The sequence below is a fragment of the Salmo salar genome, chromosome ssa18 (assembly GCF_905237065.1).
Source record: "Salmo salar chromosome ssa18, Ssal_v3.1, whole genome shotgun sequence".
Taxonomy (NCBI): domain Eukaryota; kingdom Metazoa; phylum Chordata; class Actinopteri; order Salmoniformes; family Salmonidae; genus Salmo; species Salmo salar.
In genome coordinates, this window is record NC_059459.1 from 4,402,559 (window position 1) to 4,424,604 (window position 22,046).

General features: G+C 42.0%; 1 protein-coding gene across 1 annotated transcript in view; it reads right to left on the reverse strand.

The window, feature by feature from the left end:
* The window catches only part of ptk7b (protein tyrosine kinase 7b), a 213,626-nt gene extending 198,072 nt beyond the window's left edge, over positions 1 to 15,554 (reverse strand). The window contains exon 1 of the mRNA XM_045700655.1: positions 14,973 to 15,554. Coding sequence (XP_045556611.1) covers positions 14,973 to 15,093 — 121 coding nt within the window. The 5' untranslated portion in view covers positions 15,094 to 15,554. The remainder of the gene's footprint in view (positions 1 to 14,972) is intronic.
* Between the last annotated feature and the right edge of the window lie 6,492 nt (positions 15,555 to 22,046).

Here is a 22,046-nt window from a genome sequence, read left to right on the forward strand (position 1 = left end):
TTAGACTCAGGTGTGCTAAATTAGGGTTGGAGTGAAAACCTACAGCAGGGTTTCCCGAACTTAGTCCTGCACACACATTTTTGTTTTTGCCCTGGCACTACACAGCGGATTCAAATAACCAACTCATCATAAGCATGGATTATTTAATCAGCTGTGTAGTACTAGGGCATAACCCAAAATGTTTACCCAGGGGGGCCCCAGGACAGAGTTTGAGAAACACTGAGATACAGGACAGTAGCTCTCAAGGAAGAGGGTTGGAGAGGAGAACCTTGATGTAAAAGCACCATAATATACAGTTGAAGTCGGAAGTTTACATACACCCTAGCCAAATACATTTAAACTCAGTTTTTCACAATTCCTGACAATTAATCTTAGTAAAACTTCCCTGTCTTAGGTCAGTTAGGATCACCACTTTATTTTATGAATGTGAAATGCCAGAATAATAGTAGAGATAATTATTTCAGCTTTTATTTCTTTCATCACATTCCCAGTGGGTCAGAAGTTTACATACACTCAATTAGTATTTGGTAGCATTGCCTTTACATTGTTTAACTTGGGTCAAACGTTTTGGGTAGCATTCCACATGCTTCCCACAATAAGTTTCATCAGCTGTCTGGGTGGCTGGTCTCAGACAATCCCGCAGGTGAAGAAGCCGGATGTGGAGGTCCTGGGCTGGCGTGGTTACACGTGGTCTGTGGTTGTGAGACCGGTTGTACATACTGCCAAATTCTCTAAACCAACGTTGGAGGTGACTTATGGTAGAGAAATTAACATTCAATTCTCTTACAACAGCTCTGGTGAACATTAATGCAGTCAGCATGCCAATTGCATGCTCCCTCAAAACTTAAGACATCTGTGGCATTGTGTTGTGTGACAAAACTGCACATTTTAGAGTGGCCTTTTATTGTTCCCAGCACAAGGTGCATCTGTGTAATGATCATGCTGTTTAATCAGCTTCTTGATATGCCACACCTGTCAGGTGGATTATTATCTTGTCAAATGAGAAATGCTCACTAACAGGGATGTAAACAAATGTGTGCATAACATTTTAGAGAAATAAGCTTTTTGTGCATATGGAAAGATTCTGGGATCTTTTATTTCAGCTCATGAAACATAGGACCAACACTTTTATATTTTTTTTGTTCAGTATATATAAAATATATGCAACAAATGTTCCACCAACAGCCAATGAACCACACACAACCAATAAGCAATGCATAACTGCAAACCGATTACCGACTCTGAGTGCTTCATCGTGGGTTGCGTTGTCAATACCACAATGAAATAGAGTATGTAAATCTCGACAAACAGAAAATACATCTCTCCCTACTCAGTATCAAAGGCCTGGCTTAACAATCGGCGAATGTCATTCAACTTTTTGGTGTTTTGTAACAGATGTCTCTCTCCATTCAACAAATGGCAGTTATGCCGTTTGGATGCTGGAGTTATATTAGAGTGGAGTGGAAGAACGTGCACAGGTAGCCTACAGGAGACTTTTGAAGTAGCGTAATCAGATTAAAACATTATAACTGGTTGTGTTTATGCCACACATAAAAGGTAATACAGTGTAAAAATGTAATGACAAATATTTAGGCTATATTGAAGCCATACGTTCGAGGTCGAGTAGTAGCCGCTCGGAACGGAAAGGAGGCAGAACAAGTGTTAAGCTTTCCTGAATAACTAGACCTGCTCGGAGCATAGGTCTATGTGGCCACAGAATGGCAAAGGTCAGGGCATCAGTATCAGAAGTACAGAAATACAGCCAGACCACGGTTTCAGTTAAGAAAATGTCACCGGACAACGTGACCGGGAAGATTTTAAATTTACCCGCCATTTGAGAAATTTACCGGACACAGATGCATTGAGTGTGTAACCCATTCGGGCGTCCACCCACGGCTCTCAGAATGACAGAAATCACATTTATATTATAGTAATTTATCTTAACCAAACATGCAACTCCTGTAATGAGGGAGCCAACAAAACATACATTTTCAAACATTTGCCAAAATGCAATTCGCAGGAAAAAGGGAAAACACTATTCTAAACAGTGCACCTGATGCGAGCAGTGCATCCGGGAAAGAATTCAGACCCCTTGACTTTTTCCACATCTTGTAACGTTACATCCTTATTCTAAAATGTGAAAAAGTGCAACTTCATCCCCTTATGTGTGCCGCACAACAGAGACTCGCCGATAAATATAGAACGCTATGAACTCACCAGCTCCTGCATTTTACTGTTGAGCTATTTACAAACCAACACGTGACTGGCTCAACTGTTCAGGGGAACTATGGTAAGCTTCATAATGTAAAAATAATGTGACTGGTGAAATGAAGAACGCAATCTGCTTTATCTCCTAATGTATTGCACAAGTTGACTGCAGGTATTAACTTAAAAGTAGCAATTTTAATGATAATGGCGCCAAAGAAGATGGCTGCCGTTTTACGATCCTGTAACCAATTGTGTTATTGTGTATGTTTTTTCGCGTTATTTGTAACTTATTTTGTAAATAATATTTCTTCCACCATGTCTTATGACCGAAACTGGAGGAATTCTTCTTATTCAAAGAGTTGGACGGGAAGGATTTACTTCGGACACCCGACAGGACCCTCATCCTCCGTCATTCGCAGGAGGAAAAGATGGAGATATCATGGACGACGGTCCGGGTGCCTTTTAAGGATCCGTCGCCAAGAGGGTAATCTACCTTTACCATCGGTCCTATTAGCCAACGTACAATCAATCGATAATAAAATAGACGAACTACGAGCACGTATATCCTACCAACAGGACATTAAAAACGGTAATATCTTATGTTTCGCCGAGTCATGGCAGAACGACGACATGATTAACATACAGCTGGCGGGTTTTAAGCTTTCTCGGTAGGAAAGAACAGCGACCTCTGGTAAGACAAGGGGCGGTGGCCTATGTATATTTGTAAACAACAGCTGGTGCACGAAATCTAAGGAAGTCTCAAGGTTTTGCTCACCTGAGGTAGAGTATCTCATGATAAGCTGTAGACCATTTAGAGTTTACATCTAAATTTTTGGTAGCTGTCTATATACTACCACAGACCGATGCTGGCACTAAAACCGCACTCAATGAGCTGTATACGGCCATTAGCAAATAGGAAAACGCTCATCCATTGGCGACGCTTCTATTGGCCAGGGACTTTAATGCAGGGAAACTCAAATCCGTTCTACCTAATCTCTACCAGCATGTTAAATGTGCAACCAGAGGGAAAAAAAACTCTAGACCACCTTTACTCCACACACAGAGACGCGTACAAAGCTCTCCCTCGCCCTCCATTTGGCAAATCTGATCAAAATTCTATCCTCCTGATTCCTGCTTACAATCAAAAACTAAAGCAGGAAGCACCAGTGACTCGGTCAATAAGAAAGTGGTCAGATGAAGCAGATGCTAAGCTACAGGACTGTTTTGCTAGCACAGACTGGAATATGTTCCTGGATTCTTCAGATGGCATTGAAGAGTACACCACATCAGTCATTTCCTTCATCAATAGTGACCGTACGTACATACCCCAACCAGAAGCCATGGATTACAGTCAACATCCGCACTGAGCTAAAGGGTAGAGTTGCCGCTTTCAAGGAGAGGGACTCTAACCCGGAAGCTTATAAGAAATCCCGCTATACCCTCCAATGAACCATCATACAGGCAAAGCATCAATACAGGACTAAGATTGAATTGTACTACACCGGCTCCGATGCTCGTCAGATGTGGCAGGGCTTGCAAACTATTTCCGACTACAAAGGGAAGCACAGCCACGAGCTGCCCTGTGACGCAAAACTACCAGACGGCTAAATTACTTCTATGCTCGCTTCAAGGCAAGTAACACTGAAACACGCATGAAAGCACCAGCTGTTCCGGACGATCACGCTCTCCGTAGCCGATGTGAGTAAGACCTTTGAACAGGTCAACATTCACAAGGCCGCAGGGCCAGACGGATTACCAGGATGTGTACTCCGAGCATGCGCTGACCAACTGACAGGTGTCTTCACTGACATTTTCAACCAGTCCCTGACTGAGTCTGTAATACCAACCTGTTTCAAGCAGTCCACCATAGTCCCTGTGCCAAAGAACACTAAGGTAACCTGCCTAAATGACTACCGACCCATAGCACTCAGGTCTGTAGCCATGAAGTGCATTGAAAGGCTGATCATAGCTCACATCAACACCATTGTCCCAGAAACCCTAGACCCTCTCCAATTTGCATTCTGCCCCAACAGATCCACAGATGATGCAATCTCTATTGCACTCCACACTGCCCCTTCACACCTGGACAAAAGGAACATCTATGTGAGTAGGCTATTCATTGACTACAGCTCAGCGTTCAGCACCATAGTGCCCTCAAAGCTCACCTATCTCTGAAAATGGATCCTGGACTTCCTGACGGGCCGCCCCAGGTGGTAAGGGTAGGGAACAACACATCCGCCACGCTGATCCTCAACACGGGGGCCCCTCAGGCGTGCGTGCTCAGTTCCCTCCTGTACACCCTGTTCACTCATGACTGCATGGCTAGGCACGACTCCAACACCATCAAGTTTGCCGATGACACAACAGTGGTAGGACTGATCACTGAAAATGATGAGAGCCTACAGGAAGGAGGGAGGTCAGAGACCTGGCCGTGTGGTGCCAAGACAACAACCTCTCCCTCAACGTGATCAAGACAAAGGAGATGATTGTGGACTACAGGAAAAGGAGGACCGAGCACGCCCCCATTCTCATCGACGGGGCTGTAGTGGAACTTCAAGTTCCTTGGTGTCTACATCACCAACGAACTATCATGGTTCAAACACACCAAGACAGTCATGAAGAGGGCACGACAAAGCCTATTCCCCCTCAGGAGACTGAAAAGATTTGGCATGGGTCCACAGATCCTCAAAAGGTTCTACATCTGTACCTGGGCATCACTGCCTGGTATGGCAACTGCTCGGCCTCCGACCGCAAGGTACTACAGAGGGTAGTGCGTATGGCCCAGTACATCACAGGGCCAAGCTTCCTGCCATCCAGGACCTCTATACAGGAGGTGTCAGAGGAAAGCCCTAAACATTGTCAAAGACTCCACCCACCCTAGTCATAGACTGTTCTCTCTGCTACCGCACGGCAAGCGGTACCGGAGAGCCAGGTCTAGGTCCAAAAGGATTCTTAACAGCTTCTACCCCAAAGCCATAAGACTCCTGAACAGCTAATATAAAGGGCTACCCAGACCCCGCTCTAAGTCTGGGACCAAAAGGCATCTGCCTAGTCACTTGTTTTTCTTTTGGTGGTATTTTTTATCCCCTTTTCTCCACAATTTCGTGATATCCAATTGGTAGTTACAGTCTTCTCCCAACGCTGCAACTCCCGTATGGACTCGGGAGAGGCAAAGTTTGAGAGCCATGCGTCCTCCGAAACACGACCCTGCCAAGCCGCACTGCTTCTTGACACACTGCTTGCTTAACCCAGAAGCAAGACGCACCAATGTGTCGGAGGAAACGCCGTACAACTGGCGACCATGTCAGCGTGCATGCCCCCGTCCCGTCACAAGGAGTCGCTGGAGCACGATGGGACAAGGACATCCCAGCCGGCCAAACTCCGCGATTTGAACCGAATCCCAACTAATACAATGGTGAAGTGAATCGATCATTTAGTCAAAAACAATTGTTTAAATGAATCATATGAACAGTTTAAAAAAGAATTGTATGGCCTTATTCGCGAGTGTCGGTGGCAGGTTTTTTGGGACATGACGAAAACATTAATATATGTAACTAGATGGTACAAAATATGTTTTTAATTGGCTACCTAGTTAATTTGTTCTCTATCATATTTTATTGGATCGGCCTACCTGCTGCTGCAATGTCCTTTCTGTCTCGACTTGTGCAACGGCCCACTCGTCTCGCACTATGCAGGTGATGTGCACAAACACAGACTACCTAGTATCATTCCGATACTGGCTAATAAGTTTACTTTTATTTGATTGATAAAATATTTAAAAACTGTGCCTAAATAAATTACATTCACAGAAATTATTAAATACATTTCCATGATTTTTCCTAAACTTATCCAGGCTTGGAAAACACTATTTTAAAATTCCATGACTTTTCCAGGATGTTCATGACCGTACAAACCCTGTAAGACATGCCTCATAATATGAAAGTAAAAGATTCAGGTTTTAAACAATTAAGTACATTTTCAAAATGCATACTGCCTCCAGCTCACATTGTAAAGTGTTGGGTGACACACGGATAGCCTGTTAACCATTGTTTTTCCTCCCAGTAAATTTAGCCAGCAACAATTTTATTTATCTGCTTAATTCTTAAGAATACGTGGGACGGTAGCGTCCCACCTGGGCAACATCTGGGGAAATTGCAGAGCGCGAAAATCAAAAATACTAAATTCAAATATTTAACATTCTTGAAAATATATGTGTTATACATCAAAATAAAGCTTAATTTCTTGTTAATCCAGCCAAGGTGTCAGATTTCAAAAAGGCTTTACGGCGAAAGCAAACCATGTGATTATCTGAGGACAGCGCCCCGCATACAAATGCATGACAAACCATTTTCAACCAGGCAGTTGTGACAGGAAAGTCAGAAATAGCGATATAATAAATGCCTTTCCTTGGAAGATCTTCTTCTGTTGGCACTCCAAAAGGTCTCAGTTACATTACAAATAGTCCTTTTGTTCAATAAAGTACTTCTTTATATCCATAAAAACTCAGTTTAGTTGGCGCGCTTCAGTCAATAATCCACCGATTTCCCTCCTTCAAAATGGATACAAAATGAATCCCAAACGTTACCAATAAACTTATCCAATCAAGACTGTTGACATCTAGTGGAAGCCCTAGGAACTGCAATCGGGCACGATTTTGCCCTATTATAAAAGTGCCAGCAATTGAAATCAGTGGTAGGATGAATTTTGTGGGGGGGGGGTGGTTTGTCCTCGGGGTTTCGCCTGCCATTTCAGTTCTGTTATACTCACAGACATTATTTTAACAGTTTTAACCTGTTAGGGATAGGGGGCAGTATTTACACGGCCGGATAAAAAACATACCGATTTAATCTGGTTATTACTACTGCCCAGAAACTAGAATATGCATATAATTATTGGCTTTGGATAGAAAACACCCTAAAGTTTCTAAAACTGTTTGAATGGTGTCTGTGAGTATAACAGAACTCATATGGCAGGCAAAAACCTGAGAAGATTCCTTAAAGGAAGTGGCCTGTCTGACAATTTCTTGGGCTTCTTGACTCTCTTTATTGAAAACTGAGGATCTCTGCTGTAACGTGACACTTCCTACGGCTCCCATAGGCTCTCAGAAGGCGGCAAACCGGTGAATGATGTCTTTGCAGGCCCTGGCTGAAAAACACTAGCGCATTTGGATAATGGTCGATCAGAGAACAATGAGACTGTGGCGCGTGCACAAGGCGACACCATGTTTTTATTTTTTCGTCTTTGAACTAAAACAGGGTTTCCCGGTCGGAATATTATCGCTTTTTTGCGAGAAAAATCACATAAAAATTGATTTTAAACAGCGGTTGACATGCTTCGAAGTACGGTAATGGAATATTTAGAATTTTTTGTCACGAAACGCGTCGGGCGCGTCACCCTTCGGATAGTGTCTTGAACGCACGAACAATACAGAGGATATTTGAACATAACTATGGATTATTTTGAACCAAACCAACATTTGTTATTGAAGTAGAAGTCCTGGGAGTGCATTCTGACGAAGAACAGCAAAGGTAATCAAATTTTTCTAATAGTAAATCGGAGTTTGGTGAGGGCCAAACTTCGTGGGTGTCTAAATAGATTGCCCGTGATGGCTGGGCTATCTACTCAGAATATTGCAAAATGTGCTTTTGCCGAAAAGCTATTTTAAAATCGGACATAGCGATTGCATAAAGGAGTTCTGTATCTTTAATTCTTAAAATAATTGTTATGTTTTTTTGTGAACGTTTATCGTGAATAATTTAGTAAATTCACCGGAAGTTTGCGGTGGGTATGCTAGTTCTGAACGTCACATGCTAATGTAAAAAGCTGGTTTTTTATATAAATATGAACTTGATTGAACAAAACATGCATGTATTGTATAACATAATGTCCTAGGATTGTCATCTGATGAAGATCATCAAAGGTTAGTGCTGCATTTAGCTGTGGTTTGGGTTTATGTGACATTATATGCTAGCTTGAAAAATGGGTGTCTGATTATTTCTGGCTGGGTACTCTGCTGACATAATCTAATGTTTTGCTTTCGTTGTAAAGCCTTTTTGAAATCGGAAAGTGTGGTTAGATTAACGAGAGTCTTGTCTTTAAAATGGTGTAAAATAGTCATATGTTTGAGAAATTGAAGTAATAGCATTTCTAAGGTATTTGAATAACGCGCCACGGGATTCCACTGGCTGTTGAGTACCCTAGAGAGGTTAAAAACTTTAGAGTGTTTTCCATTCAAATCTACCAATTCTATGCATATCCTAGCTTCTGGGCCTGAGTAGCAGGCAGTTTACTTTGGGCACGCTTTTCATCCGGACGTCAAAATACCGCCCCCTATCCCAAAGAAGTTAACTACCCTCCAGACGAGCTTCAATGCCATACAACTCTCCTTCCGTATCCTCCAACTGCTCTTAAATACAAGTACAACTAAATGCATGCTCTTCAACCGATCGCTGCCCGCACCTGCCCGCCCATCTAGCATCACTACTCTGGACGGTTCTGACTTACAATATGTGGACAACTACAAATACCTAAGTGTCTGGTTAGACTGTAAACTCTCCTTCCAGACTCACATCAAACATCTCCAATCAAAAATGAAATCTAGAATTGGCTTCCTATTTCGCAACAAAGCATCTTTCACTCATGCTGCCAAACATACCCTCGTAAAACTGACCATCCTATCGATCCTCGACTTCGGCGATGTCATTTACAAAATAGCCTCCAACACTCTACTCAACAAATTGGATGCAGTCCATCACAGTGCCATCCATTTTGTCAACAAAGCCCCATGTACTACCCACCACTGCGACCTGTACGCTCTCGTTGGCTGGCCCTCGCTTCATACTCGTCGCCAAACCAACTGGCTCCAGGTCATCTACAAGACCCTGCTAGGTAAAGCCCCGCCTTATCTCAGTTCGCTGGTCACCATAGCAGCACCCACCGCAGCACACGCTCCAGCAGGTATATCTCACTGGTCACCCTCAAAGCCAATTCCTCCTTTGGCCGCCTCTCCTTCCAGTTCTCTGCTGCCAATGACTGGAACGAACGACAAAACTCACTGAAACTGGAGACACTTATCTCCCTCACTAACTTTATGCATCAGCTGTCAGAGCAGCTCACAGATCACTGCACCTGTACATAGCCCATCTGTAAATAGCCCAAACAACTACCTCATCCCCTACTGTTTTTATTTATTTATCTTGCTCCTTTGCACCCCAGTATTTCTACTTTGCACATTCATCTACTGCACATCTACCATTCCAGTGTTTAATTGCTATATTGTATTTACTTCGCCACCATGGCCTATTTATTGCCTTACCTCCCTTATCTCACCTCATTTGCACACATTGTATATAGACTTGTTTTTCTACTGTATTATTGACTGTATGTTTGTTTACTCCATGTGTAACTCTGTGTTGTTGTATGTGTCGAACTGCTTTGCTTTATCTTGGCCAGGTCGCAGTTGTAAATGAGAACTTGTTCTCAACTTGCCTACCTGGTTAAATAAAGGTGAAATAAAAAAATGACAGGGCTTTTCGCCATTATTCAAATTAAAAAAAAATTCTACAGTTTCCAGCCTAGAGTACAATTCGCTTCAATTGTACTCACTTGAAAACAATAATGTAATATTCATTTCATTATGGTATTGTAGGCTAGTCTAGGTAGAATAATAATATTATCCACAAGACCATACAAATTGGATTAACTGTATAACAGATTTTTTTTGTTTTTGTGAGGTGAGCCAGTAAAAAAAAAGAAATCATACCAATAATTTTACAAAAAATGTTGTACCCCTTGTAATGATACAAAACAACTTTGTACAACACCTAGCAACCTCACCAAGAGATTTCAGCCTTTTGTTATTCCTACTTGACACCAATGTGGCAAACGGCAGGACAAGAAAGTGAATCTGGGTCACTGGCGTGAAAGGCAAACACCCTATGCATTGTGCCAATAGGGTTAACCCACTTGGTAGGAATTGTATCACGGCTCATATAGCAAGGATTATGACAGTATAATTAATGGTTTTGGATTGACAGTCACAGGGACCAGTAGGCTTGGGTGATATACCATTTATACCATCTAAGATGTGTAAAATAAATTATATACAGCTCATGGCTCCAGCTATGGATTTGGTTTGCTAATTGCCAGCTAAGTGGCTAGATGTTAAGATACATCAGAGAGATTCAATCCCCTCCTGGATCAAGATCCCTGTTGCCTAAATTGTTTTGTGCATCATTTTTTTATTTTATTTAACCTTTTCACATGCTAGTTTCAAATATATCTAACAGTCGCCCCAGCATGAGTTGTTTTATGCACGTGATGTCAAAACGCACTCACTGTTCCAAAATGTGATTGTTACGCAACACGACAGTTAACACGCGCTGCCTGCTAATTATCTATAGGCTGTTTCAACTTGTCAATTTCAAATTATCTTCTAACAAGTTGTACTTTCTAACAACAGTTTCAATTGAGGGCCTCCCGAGTAGCGCAGTGGTCTAGCTGTGCGAGGGGGGTATGGGACCTCCTTGATCATGTGCATGAGGGACATTACTGAAGCGTGTTAGAATGTGATCTGGTTGTGAGTGTACCTGGCTCTGGTCTATTCATCTCACTAACAGAACAGACAGCCATTCCCTTCAAAGGCCAAGTGCAGAGAGTGGAGTGGAGGGGAGTGGAGAAAGAGGGGCGATTGTGCACTCAACTTCAGCAGAGTGAATTTTTCTAAAGGAACACACACCTGGAAGGAATACACGTGATGCAGCCAACTACATTTCATTTCAGCTCAATTGATAGGCAGAGATCAAAACATACCCTAAATACGACATGAGAGTTAAGAGTTAATGGGCAGGATAAGAACATTCCTTTTACAAAACTAGGAAGGATCAATGGCTTTTTCTTGGCTTTGTAACACCCTGCAGAGGTTATGAACTTCCGAGTCTTTATCAACTGGTTGGAAGGATTCTTATGTTTTTTCTATCCCTCTTGTTTTCTTTGTACTTCGTTTCATTGGCACCGACCCCCCCAAAGCTGTACCCCACATAGCTGGAGCTAAGAAAAGCATGGCAAGTTGGCCAAGAAGACAGACCTGCAAAAATAGCAACTATCTGAATGAATATGCTAATAAGCCAATATGAAAGCCTATCTTGTCTGTGTATTTGAGGAATTTAGTAGAATCATGTGCATCATGCACAGTGCATGCATACCAAAATGGAGGAGAACAACTGTCTTTTCCAGTGTGGGATACAAACACAATATAATTTTGTAACTCAATCTTTTCCATTTACAATAAGGTTAGGCCTATACCAGAGTATACAGTTTACAAGATCAATAACAGAGTAATAAGCTCTTAGGTGCAATGACACCATAGTATTAGATGAGATATGTGTTGCAAATAAAGCAATGTTACATTCTTCTCAGCAGGTAAACTACTTTCAGTCTTTAGGTAGGCTATGTTACAATGTTGCATATGCCCGATGTGAGCCTTTTAAAGTCGAGTGTGAACCTCAACATTTCAACTTTATTTTCTTCAGATAGAAATGGTAGCGTAGTTTTACAGACTGCAACATGACTGCCAGATGTAGGTAAATGTAAAGAAACGGGTAGCGTTTTGCATCGAAACAATGACAAAGTTCCGAACAAATATCGGTTGACTGTCATGCCTTGATCATGGAGCACAATGTATGGAACCAGAAGTATATTATTATGCATTTGTCTAACTAACCCATTTATAGATGCAAACTACCTTTAGCGCCTATTGATGAAGGTATATTCTTCCCGGGGTACTTTTGTTAAGGGTTTGGTCTAAACATTTGCTCTAAATGTTTTTTTTTTACAAAACGTTGAATTACTACACACATGTATAGGGTTAGGGTTCCCACATGGTCATATCTCCATGTTACAGTGCTTGTATGTTACAACGCTTGTTTATGGAAGATAGACAGAAGACAGAGGTGACCACCTGTGCTATAATTATCTATTTAGCGTGCTCCGAACACCTGTGTCTAAGCGTAACTGGGGAGGAAGTATAGTTTGTCAACCGAAGGAACACACAGCATAAGGATCTGTGCAAATCTGCTACCATAACCACGGGAAGTAGTTTGGGGGTGGGGGTGCTGCGATTTTTGGACCGACGTGGGGAGGGATGCAGAAGCAAAACAATTGCACGCACTGAAGACATCTATATTGGTCTGCTAATACAGGACTAGTAAAGGCCCAGTGCACTACTTTTGTGAGAGAAAAAAAATCAACCAAATGTATTTGAGTGTTTACCAGCATCTGTAACTAGAGTCTGATAATAATCTGTACAAAACATTTAATCTGATAATACTTACTTGATATATGTTTTTCCTGTTTCTTGAAATACTTGCAACGTATTTCTATGGTGGGGGTGCAACTCATTTCTATGTGAAAACTCAAATTATCTATTCATTCCTTTTCCATTTTAGTAGATGCTCTTTTCCAGAGCAATTTACAGTAGCGAGTGCATACCTTTTCATACTTGTCACCTATGGGAATCCAACCCACAACCTAAGCATTGCAAGCGCCATGCTCTACCAACTGAGCCACATCACATCATCACAAACCACTTGATGTCTTAATGTACTCAAATACTGTATTGTGCCTTGTTTTTCTTCATGGTTATGAAGTCTACAGGTACAAACCTAGATGACCAGATGACAGTAATGAACATTTACATTAAGTGGTTTGTAAGGATGGTCAATTAATACTGCACAAGAAGTGGTTGTTTTCCATGATATTTGATCAAGAAAAATATTTAATTTGATGTGGATGTTTTTGCACATAACTTTATACCTTTTGATGTAAATGTTTGAGCACAGGGTTTTCTTCTTTCTGGATTCCATTAGAATGACAACTGCAGAGAAAGGCACAGGGCAACAACTCTTACAATTCCAACTATTGAATCCTGCCAGACAATGTTCTTAAGTTCACTGCAGTTGGTCTAATCCTGGATGCTGATTGGTTAAAACCGCATTCCAGCCAGTGTCTATTCCACAAGTTAACCACCGACTAAAGCTATGACGTTGAAATGCCTATTTACTCTGTTCCATCTCACTGCACAATCCACTGTCTCATCAGCCCAGCCAGGCAATTTATAAACTTGATCTCAACTTTAAAAAGCATCATCTCCCATTTATTTTAGACTAGCATTTGATTTTCAACAGTGGAGATTTGTATAAACCTTGCTGTCTGTTTCTCCGACATTCGCAACATTGTTTCAAAATTGAAATTCGATCTCCAGCTGTCCCATAGTAATGAACATCCCTGGAGTCGGGAGGAGACAGACAGGCAGGGCAGCTTTTCTCAGCCAGTTGAAATCATGAATTATCTGGCATAATTGTTATGGATATATCAATAGAAAACAGGTAAAACAAAACAAAATGCTGCTAGTTTGATGTCTTTCCAACTTCAGTTTGAAGTGATTGTGGTAGGTGTGTTGTTGGCTAGCTCTTCTGAACAACAGTGTCCTGACAAGAAAGAACATGTTCTATGCCAGGCGAAATTGCGCATCATTAGCTCATTATTATGGATGTATCCAAATAAATGTCACTAGAAAACAGCTTAAACAAACACAAATAAAGCTACTTTGCTGTTATTCTGGCTGAACTGTTTGACGTGACTGTAAGTTAGCCGTAGTTGGCTAGCTAGGAAGCAAGGGATAAGAACGTTGCCAGCCAGTATGGTAATAATACATTTAAAAAGAACGACTGGTTAGTGTCCTTAGATACAGAACAGAAAGACTGAAGGACTGGGTCGCGTGTCTGGCAACCGAACCAATAGAACGACCAGCCGGCTTGGGTAGCAACCCTAGATTTGTGCCAGGGCATATCTTGTGGAAGGATGAAATAGTATGAATAAATTCACCCCAAAAAAGTTTTTTAATGGAAATATGTCAATCATTATTTGAATATGTTGGTAACCCGTTGTATAAAAGTGATATTGCCCTCGAAGCCGGTGTTTGGAGGATATATTGGCACGATTTGCAGGCCCGAGACGAACAACACCGGTGACAATATATCCTCCAAATACCGGCTTCTCGGGCATTATCGGGTAATTATACAACTACTTTTTTTGCCAAAGCAGAGATGCTGGGGGGGGAAATTGTGGCCCTACAGACGTCTATATCTATCCCTAATACTAGTAAAGGCTGGTGCACTACTTTTGTACTATATATATATATATATATATATATATATATATATATATATATAATTTTATTTATTTTCCTTCTTCTGGGTGTGCTGAAGCACTCCTACTTCCCAAGGCTATGGCTGCTACAGTATCTTTTTATTGTTAAGATTATTTCAGGCTGAGAGAAGGGGCATATCAACATGTTTCGAAAACCGTTTTGCAAACGATTATTAACATTTCTAAACATTAAAACACAGCGTCGGATTGTAGTTCACAGGCAACCAACCGTGGGCAGTTATCTACTGAAAACCCTATGAAGAAGCTGATGTCAAACTTGATCTAGATAGACTGTATCACAACCCGCCGTGATTGGGAGTCCCATAGGGCGGCGCACAATTGGCCCAGCGTCTTCCGAGTTTGGCCGGTGTAGGCCATCATTGTAAATAAGAATTTGTTCTTAACTGACTTGCCTAGTTAAATAAAAGGTTAAATACAATTTGCAAATAATGTATAGAAATCCCGCGCTTGAATTCCTTAGCTCGGACAATACTTTCTAAGCTAATAGGCTGCTCGTGTGTAGACTACAGTGAATGCCTTGCGAGTTTATAGCTTACCTTTCATGCAAATAATGCCAATTGAGAGGAAAGTAGCCACCGGTGGCTTTCTGGTGTTGGTAACCTTAGAGTTTGTATTGCCTTCTCGCCGTTGTCGGTCATTCTTCGTAGATAGTTCCATGATTGTAAGCTACTTGGTACTAGCGACTGTAGCGACAAAAGGAAAACAGGGAACTCCGCACGTCAACGTCTGCGCAAAAAGAGCACAACCTATGCAGGTCGAGCAGAAGGTATGGAAGGTATGACAACCTACTTCAACCACCTCTCCGGGAGTACAAAGAGGGAAGACAACCACGTAAAAGAGCACTGTTTAGATATGACTGAATAGTTAGATCAATTTGGAAAACAAGTTTGCCATATATCCCATGTTCTTCTTGTAGTCTGTAATAGAAATGTAGATTGGGAATATTAATCTAGTATTTGCACAATCTTTTGGTTGATTTCGTATTCCACCTCTCTCTTATGAGCCGTCCACCTAGAAATCCGATCAAAAGACCTGTTCAGTCCTGAACCCACATGAGTCTCGATCACCGGTGCCTGGAACTCGTCTTTTTCTCCTACAACGCGCACTCTTACTCACTCCCATTGCCGTCGCTTCCGGTATCTAGGCTGGTAATCGCATGCTAGGGATAAAAAATACAATGCTGCTTCCCTCTGGTTGAAAGTAGCCAGGAGAGATTTGTTCAACGTGTATTAAATAACTTAATTGTTATGGAAACACTATAGCTCCACTGCAAATTATTCAAAATAATTTCCTAAATGTACAGTTTGTATAGCCTAACAAATGATTTTGATTTCTCAGCCAGGCGTAATTCAAAACAATTATTGGTCACATACACGTGTTTAGCAGATGTTATTGCGTGTGTAGTGAAATGCTTGTTACCTAATGTTACCTTTATGCATCCTGGACTTTGGCGATCAAAGGGTCAAGTTTACACTGACAGCCTGTCCACTCTTGGACACTTCTGTAGTAACACGTTCATTACTAGCCTACAAGTTAGGAAAGGCATAAGAATAGAATCTTCTTGATTGGCATTCATCTCATGAATAGACCTTGTGAATCTGTGGCCAATGTGAGTAAGACATGTATGCGGGTTAAGACTAGCAAAGCTGCCGGCCCAGACAGAATCCCAAGCGGAATCCTCAGAGCATGTGCAGACCAGCTGGCTGGAGTGTTTACAGCCTTCTCTCACTATCCCAGTCTGTTGTCCCCACTTGATTCAAGATGTCTACCATCGTTCCTGTACCCAAGAAAGCGAAGGTAACTGAACTAAATGTCTATTCCCCGTAGCACATACTTCTGTAATCATGAAGTGCTTTGAGAGGCTAGTTATGGTCTGAAACCCTCCCTGTGCAACTGGGTCCTGGTCTTCCTGACAGGCCGACCCCAAGTGGTGAAGATAGGCAACAACTCCTCCGCCACGCTGATCCTCAACACAGGGGCCCACAGGGGTGCATGCTCAGCCCCCTCCTGTTCATCCATGACTGCGTGGCCATGTGTAACAGTATAGCTTCCTCCTCCTCGCTCCAACCTGGGCTTAAAACAGGGACCCTCTGCACACATCAACAACTGACACCCCACGAAGCATCATTACCCATCGCGCCACGGCGCTTGCAGAGCAAGGGGAACAACTACTTCAAGGTCTCAGAGCGAGTGATGTCACTGATTGAAACGCTATTAGCGCGCACCACTGCTAACTAGCTAGACATTTCACATCGGTTACACTCACCCCCCTTTTGACCTCCTCCTTTTCCACAGCAACCAGTGATCCGGGTCAACAGCATCAATGTAACAGTTCAGCTTCCGTCCCTCTCCTCCCCCCAACCTGGGCTTGAACCAGGGACCCTCTGCACACATCAACAACTGACACCCACGAAGCATCGTTACCCATCGCGTCACAAAAGCTGCGGCCCTTGCAGAGCAAGGGGAACAATTACTTCAAGGTCTCAGAGCGAGTGACGTCACCGATTTGAAACGCTATTAGCGTGCACCACCGCTAACTAGCTAGCCATTTCACATCGGTTACCATGCACGTCTCCAACTCAATCATCAAGTTTGCTGACAACACAACAGTGGTAGGCCTGATTACCAACAACAATGAGACAGCCTAACAGGAAGGAGGTGAATGCCTTGGCGGAGTGGTGCAAGGGAAATAACCTCTCCCTCAACGTCAACAAAACGAAGGAGCTGATTGTGGACAACAGCAGAGAGAGCACACCCCCACCCACATAGACGGGGCCGCCGTGGAGAGGGTCAAAAGTCTCAAGTTTCTCGGCGCACACATCACTGACGAACTGAAATGGTCCCTTCACACAGACAGTGTGGTGAAGAAGGCACAACAGCGCCTCTTCAACCTCAGGAGGCTGAAGAAATGTGTCTTGGCCGCTAAGACCCTCACAAATGTTTACAGTTGCACCATTGAGAGCATCCTGTTGGGCAGTATCATCGCTTGGTACGTCAACTGCACCGTCAGAGACCACAGGGCTCTCCAGAGGGTGGAGTGGACAGCCCATCGCATAATCTGGGGCACACTGCCTGCCCTCCAGGACATCTACTGCAACCGGTGTCACAGGAATGCCAAGAACATCGTCAAGGACTCCAGCCACCCGAGCCACGGCCTGTTCACCCCGCTACCATCTAGGAGGCGTAGACAGTACAGGTGCATCAAAGCTGGGACCGAGAGACTGATAGAATCTGTTTATCTCCAGGCCATCAGAATGTTTAACAGTCACCACTAGCTGGTCTCCGCCCAGTATCCTGCCCTGAACCTCAGACACTGTCACTAGCCGGCTACCACCCGGTACTCTACCCTGCACCTTAGATCCCACTTCCCTATGTACATATAGTCAACATTGGTCACTTTAATAATGTTTACACACTAATTAACACACTTTATACAGTATTACAGTATATACTGTGTTCTGGTCATGGCTCATGCTATAAATACTGCTATACTCACCTTTTCTATTCACATACTGTTCATAATGTCTATACATACATATATTACTTATATCCTTGAAGATAATTTCCTACAATTCCATACATTTTCCTATGGGGTTTTGTACTGTCTATTTATATAATGTTTTCTCGACATAGCTCATTCTAATATTTCTACTACTGTAGATAGCATTTTAGTTATACTGTTTATACTCACCGCATATTTATTTATATACTGGATTCTTGACATAGCTCACTCTAATATATCTACTGCTATACATATCATGCCTAGGATATCTTGTGTAAATTCATCCGGTGTAGGTACGTATGGATTGCATTCGGATTACTGTTTCAGTGCTATTTGGGTAGGTATTGGATTTTTTCCGACATTTCTTGATTTCTTGTCAATCTTTATTTATTTTATTATTTGTGTACCTAACATTTTTCTGTATTGTTAAGAGCTAGTAAAATAAGCATGTCGCTGCACCCGCTATAACTTCTCAAATCAAATCAAATTGTATTGGTCGCGTAACATATTTTACAGATGTAATCGCAGGTGCAGCTGAATGCTTATGTTTCTATCTCAAACAGTGAAGTATACCTAACAATACAAAACAATACACACAAATCCCCCAAATAAAAATGAAGACATTAAGAAGTATCAGAACAAGCAATGTCAGACCCCGGAATACGAATATATATATAGTTGAAGTCAGAAGTTTACATACACTTAGGTTGGAGTCATTAAAACTTGTTTTCAACCACTCCACAAATTTCTTGTTAACAAACTATAGTTTTGGCAAGTCGGTTAGGACATCTACTTTCTACATGACACAAGTAATTTTTCCAACAATTGTTTTCAGACAGATTATTTCACTTATAATTCACTGTATCACAATTCCAGTGGGTCAGAAGTTTACATACACTAAGTTGACTGTGCCTTTAAACAACTTGGAAAATTCCAGAAAATGATGTCATGGCTTTAGAAGCTTCTGATAGGCTAATTGAAATAATTTGAGTCAATTGGAGGTGTACCTGTGGATGTATTTCAAGGCCTACCTTCAAACTCAGTGCCTCTTTGCTTGACATCATGGGAAAATCAAAAGAAATCAGCCAAGACATTGTAGACCTCCACAAGTCTGGTTTATCCTTGGGAGCAATTTCCAAACGCCTGAAGGTACCACGTTCGTCTGTACAAACAATAGTACGCAAGTATAAACACCGTGGGACCACGCAGCCGTCATACTGCTCAGGAAGGAGACGCGTTCTGTCTCCTAGAGATGAAGGTACTTTGGTGCGAAAAGTGCCAATCAATCCCAGAACAACAGCAAAGGACCTTGTGAAGATTCTGGAGGAAACAGGTACAAAAGTATCTATATCCACAGTAAAACGAGTCCTATATCGACATAACCTGAAAGGCCGCTCAGCAAGGAAGAAGCCACTGCTCCAAAACCGCCATAAAAAAGCCAGACTACGGTTTGCAACTACACATGGGGACAAAGATCATACTTTTTGGAGAAATGTCCCCTGGTCTGATGAAACAAAAATAGAACTGTTTGGCCATAATGACCAACATGATGTTTGGAGGAAAAAGGGGAAGACTTGCAAGCCGAATAACACCATCCCAACCGTGAAGCACGGGGTGGCAGCATCATGTTGTGGGGGTGCTTTGCTGCAGGAGTTCCTGGTGCACTTCTCAAAATAGATGGCATCATGAGGTAGGACAATTATGTGGATATATTGAAGCAACATCTCAAGACATCAGTCAGGAAGTTAAAGCTCGGTTGCAAATGCGTCTTCCAAATGGACAATGACCCCAAGCATACTTCCAAAGTTGTGGCAAAATGGCTTAAGGACAACAAAGTCAAGGTATTAGAGTAGCCATCACAAAGCCCTGAACTCAAGCCTATAGAAAATTTGTGGGCAGAACTGAAAAAGTGTGTGCGAGCAAGGAAGCCTACAAACCTGACTCAGTTACACCAGCTCTGTCAGGAGGAATGGGCCAAAATTCACCCAACTTATTGTGGGGAGCTTGTGGAAGGCTACCTGAAACATTTGACTCAAGTTAAACAATTTAAAGGCAATGCAGAATGTAAACTTCCTGACCCACTGGGAATGTGATGAAATAAATAAAAGCTGAAATAAATCATTCTCTCTATTATTCTGACATTTCACATTCTTAAAATAAAGTGGGGATCCTAACTCACCTGAGACAGGGAATTTTTACTTGGATTGAATGTCAGGATTTGTGAAAAACTGAGTTTAAATGTATTAGACTAAGGTTTATGTCAAATTCCGACTTCAACTGTACATAGGCGTACAGAGGCCCATTATCAGCAACCATCACTCCTGTGTTCCAATAGCACATTGTGTTAGCTAATCCAAGTTTATAATTTATTAGAAAACCCTTTTGCAATTATGTTAGCACAGGTGAAAACTGTTGTGCTGATTAAAGAAGCAATAAAACTGGCCTTCTTTAGACTAGTTGAGTATCTGGAACATCAGCATTTGTGAGTTTGATTACAGGCTCAAAATGGCCAGAAACAAAGACCTTTCTTCTGAAACTCATCAGTCTGTTCTTGTTCTGAGAAATGAAGGCTATTCCATGCGAGAAATTGCCAAGAAACTGAAGATCTCGTGTAACGCTGTGTATTAATCCCGTCACAGAACAGCGCAAACTTTCTCTAACCAGAATAAAAAGAGGAGTGGGAGGCCCTGGTGTACAACTGAGCAAGAGGACAAGTACATTAGAGTGTCTGGTTTGATAAACAGATGCCTCACAAGTCCTCAACTGGCAGCTTCATTAAATGGTACCCGCAAAACACCAGTCTCACCTTCAACAGTGAAGAGGCGACTCCGGGATGCTGGCTTTCTAGGCAGAGTTGCAAAGAAAAAGCCATATCTCAGACTGGCCAATAAAAAGAAAAGATTAAGATGGGCAAAAGAACGCAGACACTGGACAGAGGAACTCTGCCTAGAAGGCTATTTTCCAGAGTTGCCTCTTCACTGTTGATGTTGAGACCCACTCCTCTTTCTACTCTGGTTAGAGCCAGTTTGCGCTGTTCTGTGAAGGGAGTAGTACACAGCGTTTTACGAGATCTACAAAACCCACATTAATTTCCCTGTAGGCTTTGACCCTGGTGGAGTTGGTCTCCGTTAGGGCCCGATTCAAACTTAGGAAATGTATGCTTTTCCTACACACTTTTCAATAGTTGGTATTCAGACTTACCTTGTGCAGATGCGTAATGGGCTTTGCAGGCGTGGTTCCCTTGCGGACGCTGAATACATTTAATTTAACTGCTGAAAACCCTCCCACTTGCAGGCCAACACGTTTCTCCTGGAATTTTCATTCAATAGGGTTTTTAGTACATTTATCTAAAGCCATCCCTTTAAATTTGGTGTACATTTAATTAGAATTTTCTCAACAGACTTACTAGAATATATGGAGAGAACAGTTCCGAATAGTAGGGATCAATGAAAGAAAGCCATGTAAATACATGCATATTCGTCTCCTTATCAGCACCAATTGGTTGATTTAAAGATACTCTGATATTGAATATTATTTAGGCAAGGTCCGAATTACGGTGAGACATTAGCTCCCCTAAATGCAACAAAAGTCAAACTTTGGGGGGACTCTAAATAATGCAAATTTAACCATTCTCCTATTTGTTTAAAATGTAGTGGTAAATATGTTTTATAGTGGTATTTATTAAAATAAAAGCTTCCAAATGAAACAAACACTCCCACCTCTCTGTCATGGTTTAAACCAGGAGTCACCAACCCGTTGATCACTGTCGACAAGCCGATCTTGGAAGCATTCCAAGTCAATCACGAGGAGATTTCAAAATCAGAAAAAAAGGAAAAAAAAGAAATGTCTAAATGTTTTAATTTATTCTTATTATTTATGAATTTAATTTCAAATGTGCCACGTGTGAGCCCTGTGTGTAGTGATGAGGGGCGAGGGAGGGGTATATCCGCCTTAACTAGCTCAGGCACTTGTTGTAACGCTCACGAGCTATCAAGCTAACAATACGCAAGCTAACGAAACGACAGCGGAGGCACAACGGAAAAAGCAAAAAAACGTATTTTCATGTAGAATGGGGACACGGTTTTCTGTTCACCGTAGTTAGGGATGA